The following is a 12518-nucleotide window of genomic DNA, read 5'->3' on the forward strand; positions in this document are numbered from 1 at the left end:
GCATCTTCTGGTGCATCCCCAAACAAGACTTCAATAATAATTGTAGAAAGAGCAGGTATAGCATTCAAGTTCTGTTTTATATCACTGAATGTAAGTAACCAAATTTAAACTAACATTTTTTACTGCCGGACGACTCAATAACATATGACCTGGGTTTTCTGAAAGGGAAGCGAATAACACACTTTTTTGTTTTGAGGGGATATAATCCCCGAGTATGATCCCACTATTTATTATCTTAGTTAATTGATGTACCTTAACTATCATCACATATGGTGGGGTAATGACGATATTCAATAGCCACTCGATTTTTGCTTTGACCATAGTCCATTTATTATCATCGTTGTGAGTAAGATTGTACAAAGTGTTTTTATTGAGTCTGCTAACATCGACATCACTTAAATCTCCTAGGTTACCTGTGAATGTAACTTCTTTCCGCTTGTATACATTATCTTGTAAGTGTAAAGCGTATAACTTGCCATCGGTACCGGGTTTATCGAATCCTTCTGTGTCCTCAAGATCGGAAAGTGCAATTGTATTACATTGTCTAAGGTTATGCGTTCCAGGGCCTGATGAATCAACCATTATTTATAATATGGAGTGTTACACTCAAGTATCCTATATGTACAGGCTGGTGTTTTACATCTAATACAGAAATTTTGAGGTCTGAAATAAAACCCCGCTTTAACTTTTTATATTGTAATGATTAGAAAGATTCCGTTCTACCGCTATTGTATTTTTCTTCTTTGACTGGAATAGCTCTCAGCAGAGGTGAAGGACTTTCAAGTTGAATATTATCCGTTGTACTGATCTGATCAAGATGGATGCACAACTCTTTATAGGGAACTAAATCGTTTAATTTAACTCTATGCAATGTTTCATTGGGTGGTTTAATTGATTTTTGATAAAAAAACTCCAAGTGTATCTGCCAAGTTATTTTTAAAAAATATTTGACTTTCTCCAGCGTTAAAAATCAACATCCCATTTGACTCATTTTGTGTAAGACTAGCTCCCAAAGGCATACAAATTTCATCATTGAGTGAGCATACGCTGTAATACCCATCAGATATAATAATGTGAATGTCATCACTACCTAATTTCACCTAGTATCATCTTATTATTATCTCTCGCAGTACTTATATTGGTCCACCGCGGATAAAAGGCTTAAAAATTTCATCATTGAGTGAGCATACGCTGTAATACCCATCAGATATAATAATGTGAATGTCATCACTACCTAATTCACCTGGTATTATCTTATTATTATCTCTCGCAGTACTTAAATTAGTCCACCGCGGGTAATACGTTACATCGCAGATAGCGACTTCAAGTTGACCAGCCGAGTTATCGATAGTATGAAGCAGTTGAATAGACTGACCATTTGTTATTCCCGGGAGTGTAACATACATATTAAATATACAATGATACTATATCATGACTTAAATATGAAATCAACTTACATTACTAATCAGTCAATTTTAGTACGAGCCTCTGGTGCTAATTTTTTTGATAAATTCCCTGATATCTTTGAAAAATACAGGGTCACGGCAACTAGCGATAAAATGGTGCATGATTGGTTCCACAATCCGATGCAATTTTGGCAAAACCAGTTAAACTTTGCCATATGGTGTGCCACAACAGGATGTGGTGTATCTCTTTATGCCCCAGGATTTGAACTAAATAAGTCTGTTTTATCATTTCACGTGTACTATCAGATTAGACGTATAATTAAGGAAATTAGTGCCCCATTACCACAGGATTGAGCATGGAATTCCTTAAATAATCCGTACAATAGGTTCGTGTATGAGCGTATTTTTCAGGAATTTGGTATTTCTACGAGTAAAGATTGGCGTATTAAAGGACTTAACCACGGTCTAGGTGTTCCGTACAGTGGACAAAAAAATGTTAAAGAAGAAAGTGATGATTTAGTTAAAAAAACTCATCAACCATTCGATCCATTTAAGCTGTTACAGAAAAACAATCTTTTTGTAAGATCGCATAATCTTAATCATGGCTGGGAACTTTCAAGTAACGATTGGAGAGGAGATCTTATGAGTTTTAAGAGTGGTTTAGCTTATATTGTTACAAAATTTGTGCAACTAAACAATACCGCCAATGCTTGGAATGAATTTCTTAATGATAAAACAGAAAATAATTTTACTAACCCAGGATTTGTAAGAGTTAATAAATCAATAAGAACTTATGTATGGGCAATTCTTGGTGCACAATCGCAAACACGAACGGGAATAATTGGTTCTGGGACAGCGCTTGATGCGCAAAAACAGTTTGTTGCAAACGTAGAGGATGCTATTAATTCACCAGTTGACATACCATCTTCTATAAAGTGTCATCAAGATGTATTACAGTACGGTCAATCCAAAGTAGACTACGTTTATGCGCCGGGACTATACATATATGGAACTTAAGATCGGCCAAGTGATAGGCTATAATAATCAAATTGTTATTGCTACCGATCAAGAAAAACAGGTATAAATTCAGATATTAACACCGAATTAATAACGCAAACATACACAGGCGAAACGGGAATAAACCACAGTCATCTACTGACGCTCCTATCAACACATCTACTGACGCACAACCACAAGTGCCACGACACATTGCATCTAAAAATCAACAACATATCGGCTGGTTTACTCATGATTTTGGATAAATAGTTCTTTATGAACTGATTTGGATAAATAGAACAACAATCCGGCAATTGCTACGGTCAGTGCCTACAAGTTTTGACTAAGCCAAGTGGCGGTCTTTGCTAATAAATTCAAGAGCCAGGAAACAATACTCCCTATTATACCTGGAAGTGCAGACGCGGCTTTCCTAGCAAGCTTCCCCAGTGCTTCTTCTAATGCTTTTAAATGCTTTTTTATCCGCTCTTTTACACCATTTTTATCACTAGGCGGTGTGCCACCGGTTAACGCGAGAGTCAAAGTCGATATAATAAATCCCAGTGTGGTTAATATACTGGCAATGGTTATCCCCTGTTCTCTGAACAATGTTTTAATTTTATCGGCCAGTGTAGTATCATCGTTGAGGACTTGATCGATAGTTTCTCGAATCGACTGATTTGTGAACGAAGTGCCTTTCTATTACTCAAAACGATCTTTCGTCTTCTAAGTTACACAATCTTTCAGCAACGCGGCGTCTACTGAATTCATCGCCCGCCTGTTCAAGTTTTGTTTTCTCATAAGCTATATGCTTGTCGAGTTCAGACAATCTGTTCATAATTTGAATATAACAATGTCTTTGCAATACGGACACAAGTTAAACCCACAATGTAGAATTAGCGGTAATGAAGTTTTGAGTCTTGACGACAGCGATGTATAATTCTGTCACATGGATCTCTGGAGAACGGCTAAAGAACGGGAAAACTTACAGTACCAAGGTATTTGTAATCAGAACACATTGAGACTGCGTGTGGGTGCTGATAGTGACGATAATACCGTCGTAGGAGATAAGGCTGTTGCTGATGCATCAGGTAACCGATTCTTTATTCCGCCCGACTTTGAATAACTACATAGTCACATACCCTTTTATCAAGCATCCCTAGGTGATAGGTTAGAATACGAACTCACTTTTAATGACTACGGAAGAGTAATCAAAGCTACTGAAGATGCTAGCTATTCTATTGACAATATCTCACTGGAGTACGATATGATAACAGATCCTGAATTAGCCAGACAAATTCGTAACCAGTATACCGGAAGTTTAGCTATTTTGTACGATTGCGTGCTTCAATACCGAAAGATCACCAGGAACAAAAGAGATACGACGTGGAATATCAATCTAAACGTCCCCGCTAGATCATTGAAGGGTATTTTAATGTTGTTCGAGGACCCCTTTGAAGCATTTCAAAGAGATACTGAGAAGTTCTACAACCCCAAGATTACAAAAGTAGAATTGACTATCGAGGGCGTGCCTAATCAACTATATAGTCAAGGCATGCGATCATATCAACAGTGGGATGAGATTAAAAAACTCCCTTCTATGAAACGAAGCCCAGAAGTTAACTTGGTCGTGAAAGATCTGTCTCTCGGGGATGTATTGCTGGCTGAATTTCTTGCCACGAAGTATTCACTATGGCTCGACATGCAAACCACAGATGATGGCCAACTACACGGTAGTGGGCGGAGAATAGAAAATGCCAGTGAGGGTGTTACTATACAGATAACGAAGCTCTTCGAAGCGGCTGGTAAATTAAACATATATTTGTACGTGATTATGGATGCGCAACTTAATATACAGAATGGAAGATTTGTGCAAGCGATCTATTAATAATCTTTTACCTAAAGAACCGCACTGCGCTATCATCTGCGGGCAAACTGGTTGTGGAAAAACAGCTTTTATTCTAGATATTTTACAAAGTCATTATCGGGATGTTTTCGACCATATTATTATTTAGTGCCCGACTATAAGCTTTAATAAAACATACCTATTGAGAGATTGGGTAATGAATGATCCCAGGGTGTACAAAGTTGATCTGGGCGATCGTTTACAAGACCGTTTACGAGTATGTCACAAAAATTACAAAGAATCAACACTTTTCATAATAGACGACTGCAGTGCGAGTAAAGAACTTACCAAAAAGAAAAATATGCTTTCATATTTAGCATTCTCGGGATGACATACTCAGCATAGCGTTTGGGTACTTACTCCAAAATACAACTCTGTCCTGAACGATCTCAGAGAGCAGACCAAATGGGTAGCCCTGTTTCATTGCAAAGACCGAGATTCATTTGAGGAATGTCTACGCGAAAATGATGTTATTTATACCAAGCTCGAACGAGATAAAGTCAGAAAACTGTTATTGGAAACTCGTATTAAAAACCGATCAACCAGCTGCATATGCAGTTGCTTAGCAAAAATATAGCGTGTTGATGTTAAATTGGTCAGATCTTATGGGGAAGAAAGACTCAGGAAACTTATAGCCAGTCCGACTTTTAACAGAAGCAAGATATTTGATAACGACTTAGCCGCACTACATATGCAGAAGAGTAATATAAAATTCAACAGACCGGTGTACGTTGGTAGGAGTATTCTTGACTTGTCAAAACACTTACCGTATTCGACGTAATAAGCGCCCCGCTCTAATAAGCGCCCACGGCGATATTTGCTAATATATTGGCTAGTAAACAATCCCAATCAGCACCCCTTCCGATTGATCAATGTACACAGGACGTATTTATTCGTGTGTAATACGCACTCGTGTGTTAATTATGGGCAATTAAATTCTTGAAAAATATATCTTTCGTATGTAAACACTTCAGGCTGTTGGCATAAACAACGAAATTTACAATCTTTCAACTCAAAATAATATTCTAATAAGCGCCCCCTATTTCTAATTTTGAGAGCGCCCTGGGCGCTTATTACGTTGAATACGGTAATGTATGACTTTTATTACAACTTAAGAAGTAATACGGCGATAGATGCAAGGTGTTATATATAGACACAGATTCTTTGTTGATGGAAATACGAACCGAGGTTGTACATAAAGATATGGCAGAAAAAATAGATATGTACGACACGAGCGATTACCCAAAAGATAATCCACTGCACAGCGTAGTAAATTAAAAAAGGGGTTAGGTAAGATGAAGGATGAATGTGCTGGGACCCCTATAGCGGAGTATGTCAGATTAAGACCTAAGATGTATTCTATAAAGAAGTCTGATAATGGGGAGATAACAAAAGCTAAGGGTGTTAAGAAGAATGTGGTAAAAAAGCATATCAAACACGAACAGTATAAAGAAGCGTTATTCAATGGTAGAACATTCAAACATGAGATGAACTCTTTAAGAAGTGTCAATCACAAGATATATGGATTAAGAATGAACAAGACATCATTATCCCCCTTAGATACAAAGAGATGGATTGATAAGGATGGTGTAACTACCTATGCTTATGGTTATGGTGGTAATACTGTATCGTTGGGAACTATGAGCAACTCTTCTCGTACAAATGCCCTGCCCGGTCCATCTTTAAGATAAAAAAGAATAGGCTCTCCTTCTTTCATAACCAACCGACTAATATTATATATCTTAAGAGACCAAATCAGGTCGGTTGCGCGACATAGGCCTTCGAGTTCATTGGGCTGGTATAAATATCTTACTCTTACTCTATCCGGAAGTTTTTGTTATTTACCTCTCCTCGGTGCTGAAGATTCGGAAGTCTCAGATTTCATTTTAATTCCATCGGATGGTTTCTTCCCTATTAATCTTATTACTTTATTATTCAGCGCTGATACAAAATCGTGTCACCCATTCGGTTGATCTTAATCGTTCCGATTTCATTTCGATCCCATACTGATATCCAAACAAACGTTCCGCTAATGTCCGGTTAAATCCTTCAACGATAGCTTGAGTACGGTGGGCCTCTTTTTCACCTAGCCTGATTGTGACATCGTGCTTTGTTAACAGTTTAGTTACTGATCCCATAAACTTTTATTTTATTTTTTTTCAACATATGGAGCGGCGCATCTGTATACCAAGTAATAACAAAAATGTCGCCCAAGTAGGGTGGTCGTTTATATAAAGTCAATTGGCCACACTCTCACTCACAAATTCAGGTTGGGTAGGACATTCTCTCAGCCCAAAAGCTCTCTAACATGACAGCTGAACACCTTAGTCATGTCACGATTTGCTTATTATTGAGGCTCATCATTGTGGGTTTCACCAAAGTGATGACGTTTAACCTCTACATTACATCACGTTTTCCATCTGTGACAGTTGTGCCTACTGACTTAATTGAGACACTATGTTAATCATATCAAAACAGTAACCTCTAGTTATAAAGCGTATAGGGGAATTGATTGATGTATGTGTCGCAGCAGATTGTGGAATAGGTATGACACATCGTCTCATCTTGCCTTGTGAGAGACAGACACCAAAGTTGAGTTCTTAAACACGATACAACATGGCAGACATGGCTGTTGGATTGGGTGTAAATGTGTACATAATCTTGAAAACTCATCTTCTCCTAGACCCATCCAATTATCACATTATCAACAAATAACCATATCACATTGGAGTGTGAGTAAGTGATTATAGTTTTATGCCGATTTTAGAAATATGGCAGAAATATCACGGCGGGGGACGCCAGTAATGTGCTATAATATAACGTTAGAAATGATTATTCGACATAAATTTGTTTATGATACTGGGGGTGTTTCAAAACAAATTCTGGTGTTTTGTTAATTCACAGATATCTTTCATCACTAATGCTCTCAATGTATCACAGTACAAAGTTTACCAAGGAAATTACAAATGATACTTAAACTACTTATAGGCATGCACTCCAAATACCGTATTCGACCCATTAAGCGCCCCTCCCCCCAAATATCAGGAATAATATATTCCAATATCTTGTTAATTTAGATGCAGCTTTTACTAAACATATTTAAAATAATAATAACCCTAAGCGAAGCAGCTGATCGCGATTGCCGGGTATTTTTTTTACATGGAACCAGTCTGACCAGTCACCGTTAAGGCTCCCTTGCACATGATAGCGTGATCGCGAGAATAACATGTTGATATAGAATCATCCAACAAAAACAAATATGACTTTTAACGAATCAAAGTATGGCATTTACGATATATGTATCTATTCTCTGTCAACTTAAGTTCGTTTCAAGGCGTCAATAGCGGTAATCTGACCGTGGTTGCTGTTAATAACGGTGAGTTGTGCGATCTTCCAATGGCTTCACACACGATTTCGCCGAAAACAATATTAAAAGGAATTTTGAATAAAATTAATGAAATAAGTTACGAACAAAAGTCCAGATATACAAAGAACACTTTTTATAGCCAGACAGTGTAATTACATGAATAATTTGCGAACTTCAGTATGGATTTGTTGACATGGTATTTCCGGTGTTACTTGCTCGAAGTAATGTCTTTCCATGGGGGAAAAAAACATCAAAACTCATTAATTCGTGTATAATGCACACCCCCTTCTACACAGCTGTGTTTTTTGGAAAAAAGTGCGCACTATTCTCAAGAAAATACGGTAAGGCTTACTGATGAATTTACGCCAATTTGACTCTGAATTGGTCCCAATAAGCGCCCACCCCTTCTGTCCCTGGGGGCTTAATGGGTCGAATACGGTACTTCATATGACCACGAGGCTGCATTGCTTGAAAACCTCTGGGTATTATACATCAAATAACATTGTTTCGAACTGAAACCTAGTCCAAAATAAAGAAGCGCACATGGTATGTTTCATATGAATTATTACCCTCTGGTGTTAGTCCAGTTGAGCTGTAGGGCTCACTCCTAAGAGCTACCTCCTGCATAATGATTCCGAGACTGAATATATCTGCCTTTTCGTTTCCTTTGGTCATTAGAATCGGATCACGAAGATGTTCTGGACACGTCCACAATAGATCTGAAATTTACAAAATCATGGTTGTCACAAAATATGTTGTTTGAAGTGCTAGAACTTTAATATAAGGTGATTTATATTTGGCCATGCTTTATCATCTCCTCATGTAAGAAAGACGTTTTGAAATTGAGAACTTTAATAAACACATATTTTCCACGGTTATAATAAAATAGTATAATTGACAAACCAATTGCAAATATCACATCCTTTCAAACGAATGACATACATTGACACACAGGCATTTTACAGATATACTCTATGTGTTTTTTATGTTAGATTAACTCACTGATGCGATACAAAACTTACAGAGTTATTATCAGGGCGTTGGAAAGGATTGAGTAAGAGCCAGAAATATTCCAGCCATTTCACACTGATTACATGTATTGGGTGTACCCCATTGTATGGACAAAAACAAAAAGGCAAAAACAAAAGAATATTATTCCATACCATATGGCTCCAAGTCTGTTCGAATTTGTTTTAATGCAGTGAAGAAACCTGGAAGACCATAGTCTGTTATGCGCAACTGCCAACGACTGTCAATCACACAGTTACGTGATTTTAGATTCCCGTGACATCGAATAGGTGATCCATGAATGTATCGCAATCCCTGAAACAGAACATCATTGAAACTTCTTTTTTTAATTGCATTAAATGTTTGATAATTAATAGGTTTCACACAGAGGCAGTGCACAGGTAACTTAGTATCATGCTCTGTCTGTTACAGTTGCTGTGAGGAGAGTTCCAAGTGAAATCATAATTTCAAAGCAACCATTCAAATTCTACAGGGCTTGTTCAGTTTCAAATACATGTGGTTACTTTTTCAAACACACATATGTGCCTATGCTATCCATATTTCTATACCTACATTAACATAGATGTTATGGCGATGGTAACATTATATACTGAACCGCAAAAGAAACATCACCATGGATAGATATATGAGAAACATTATTTGTCCAAACACTGTAAACATACTTTGAGACATATTAAAAAGATGAAACTTGGCAAAACTGATCATCAAGGTTGCAATTTAAGTTTCAAATGTTCTTAAAGTGAAACACAACACTAGTCTCTGAGAAAATGGCATCACGAGTCAGTATCTCTTGAGTCCGCCATGTGCATTGATGACTGCCGTGCAACGTCAATACATGGAATGGATGAGGCAGTTGATGAAGGCCATAGTCACTTGAGCCCACACTCTGAGGAACGCCTGACGCAGATCAGTTGCAGTTGTCGGCCTTGGTCAGACGTCATTCAGTCGTCTTTGAATCTCGTCCAACAGATGCTCAATGGGATATAAATCAGGACTGAGGGCAGGCCACTGCATGGTTCTGATGCCATTCTGCTGGAGGAAGTCTCTTGTTGCTCTCGCAGTGTGGGCACGGGCGTCATCATACTGAAACTCGTGGTTGCGGCGACGTGTCAAATGAGGTATGGCGTGTGGTCTGAAGACTTGATCAATGTGACACCAATGTCTCTCCCTGGACCAATGTTCTAGAAGGCCACAGGGCCGAACCTCTGTGGAAGACCAATTCCACCCCACACCATGATGCTCAGACCACCCCACGAGTCTCTCTCAACAACACAAGCACCCGAATAATGCCCCCACGGCGTCGCCAGACTCTTCTCTCTGCCATCTGCTGTTGAGATACAGTAACGGCTCTTGTCTGAGAAGAGGAGTCTTCTCCACTGCTGGTGGTGCCAATGCTGGTGCTGTGTTGCCCACTGAAGACGGTCTCGGCGATGACGTGGTGTCAGAATGGGTCCTCGGTGTGGCCTGTGACAGTGGAGGTGTCTGCTCGTCAATCGTTTACGCACGGTGTCCTCACTAATGTGTCGCTGGTGTGTCTTCATGGTCTGTCGAGCAGTCTCCGCGGCAGTAATAAAGCAATCTTGAAGATGCTGTCGCACAATCTGACGATCCTGACGTCGGGTGGTGACCCTTGGTCTCCCACTATGTGGTCAGTCATCTGTAGTGTTGGTGGTCTGGTACTGTTGCTGGAGCCTGTATATGGTCCTTACATGGACTTGAAATGCATTGGCTACTTGCTAGGCGGTTTGTCCAGTTTGCAATCGTCCAAGGGCTTGGTGTCGCTGATTTCTTGTCAATCTTGGCATGTGGTAGCAATTCAATAACGAATGAATGTTATCCGATCTGGGTGGATTTTTATAGGGCAAGAAATGGGGAAACACATGTGCATTTCAATTTACACGGAACTCACATGCATCAGGTTACCATGGCCATTGCCGTGATGCGTTTGGGCGATCGGTTTTATTGTCATCTGCTTTGTTTTTTTATCATCAAATTTCATTTTTCCAGACAATGTAATGTTACATTTTTTAGAAACTTTGACTAAAATTACCCAGATATTTAAATGACAACTTTTCATGCAATGTTACTTGGGGTGATGTTTCTTTTGCGGTTCAGTATATATTCATACAAAAGCTGTAACAGTGAGGTAAATTTTCACTGCATCCGGAAGTGCTCAGGTAATACATTGACTTAATCCGCTCAAACATCAAGCCACCTCACTGGTGATCAATTAATGCAAAAACTGTTTCAAGTCATCAGTGACATCATCTTCTCTTTGTTGCCGATTTGGACTGATCAATTCACTCCCCTCAAAGGATGAAAACACTTAGGATATACTCAATCCTCCTTAGGATCAAATCACACCCCTAAAAGGATGTGAAACACTTAGGATTTACTCAATCCTCCTTAGGATCAAATCACACCCCTAAAAGGATGTGAAACACTTAGGATATACTCAGTCCTCCTAAGGTTCAAATCACTCACCTCAAAAGATGAAAACACTCAGGATATACTCAATCCTACTTAGGATCAAATCACTCCTCTCAAAGGATGAAAACACTCAGGATATACTCAATCCTCTTTAAGATCAAATCATTCCCCTCAAAGGATGAAAACACTCAGGATATACTCAACCCTCCTTAGGATCAAATCACTTCCCTAAAAGAATGAAAACACTCAGGATATACTCAATCCTCCTAAGGTTCAAATCACTCACCTCAAAGAATGAAAACACTCAGGATATACTCAATCCTCCCTAGGATCAAATCACTTCCCACAAAGGATGAAAACACTCAGGATATACTCAATCCTCCTTAGGATCAAATCACTTCCGACAAAGGATGAAAACACTCAGGATATACTCAATCCTCCTTAGGATCAAATCACTTCCAACAAAGGATGAAAACACTCAGGATAAACTCAATCCTCCTTAGGATCAAATCACTTCCGACAAAGAATGAAAACACTCAGGATATACTCAATCCTCCTTAGGATCAAATCACTTCCGACAAAGGATGAAAACACTCAGGATATACTCATCCTCCTTAGGATCAAATCACTTCCCTAAAAGAATGAAAACACATTAAGGATATACTCAATCCTCCTTAGAATCAAATCACTTCCGACAAAGAATGAAAACACTCAGGATATACTCAATCCTACTTAGGATCAAATCACTTCCCTAAAAGAATGAAAACACTCAGGATATACTCAATCCTCCTTAGGATCAAATCACTTCCGACAAAGGATGAAAACACTCAGGATATACTCAATACTCATTAGGATCAAATCACTTCCCTTAAAGGATGAAAACACTCAGGATATACTCAATCCTCTTTAGGATCAAATCACTTCCCTAAAACAATGAAAACACTCAGGATATACTCAATCCTCCTTAGGATCAAATCACTTCCGACAAAGGATGAAAACACCCAGGATATACTCAATCCTCCTTAGAATCAAATCACTTCCGACAAAGGATGAAAACACTCAGGATATACTTAATCCTCCTTAGGATCAAATCACTTCCGACAAAGAATGAAAACACTCAGGATATACTCAATCCTCCTTAGGATCAAATCACTTCCGACAAAGAATGAAAACACTCAGGATATACTCAATCCTCCTTAGGATCAAATCACTTCCGACAAAGAATGAAAACACTCAGGATATACTCAATCCTCCTAAGGTTCAAATCACTTCCCTAAAAGAATGAAAACACTCAGGATATACTCAATCCTCCTTAGGATCAAATCACTTCCCACAAAGGATGAAAACACTCAGGATATACTCAATCCTCCTTAGGATCAAATCACTT

The 12518-nt window shown here is 38.6% G+C and overlaps 1 protein-coding gene across 1 annotated transcript in view; it reads right to left on the bottom strand.

Annotated features, from left to right (window-relative positions):
* Window positions 1-12518, bottom strand: part of LOC124151459 (retinal guanylyl cyclase 2-like) — a 596567-nt gene that overhangs the window by 374052 nt on the left and 209997 nt on the right. Inside the window, exons 9-10 of the mRNA XM_046523944.2 lie at window positions 8836-8995; window positions 8242-8391 (exon numbers count right to left, since the gene is read on the bottom strand). Coding sequence (XP_046379900.2) covers window positions 8242-8391; window positions 8836-8995 — 310 coding nt within the window. The remainder of the gene's footprint in view (window positions 1-8241; window positions 8392-8835; window positions 8996-12518) is intronic.

This window comes from Haliotis rufescens, unplaced genomic scaffold, assembly GCF_023055435.1.
Source record: "Haliotis rufescens isolate VD_foot unplaced genomic scaffold, xgHalRufe1.0.p SCAF_9, whole genome shotgun sequence".
In the NCBI taxonomy this organism is placed as follows: domain Eukaryota; kingdom Metazoa; phylum Mollusca; class Gastropoda; order Lepetellida; family Haliotidae; genus Haliotis; species Haliotis rufescens.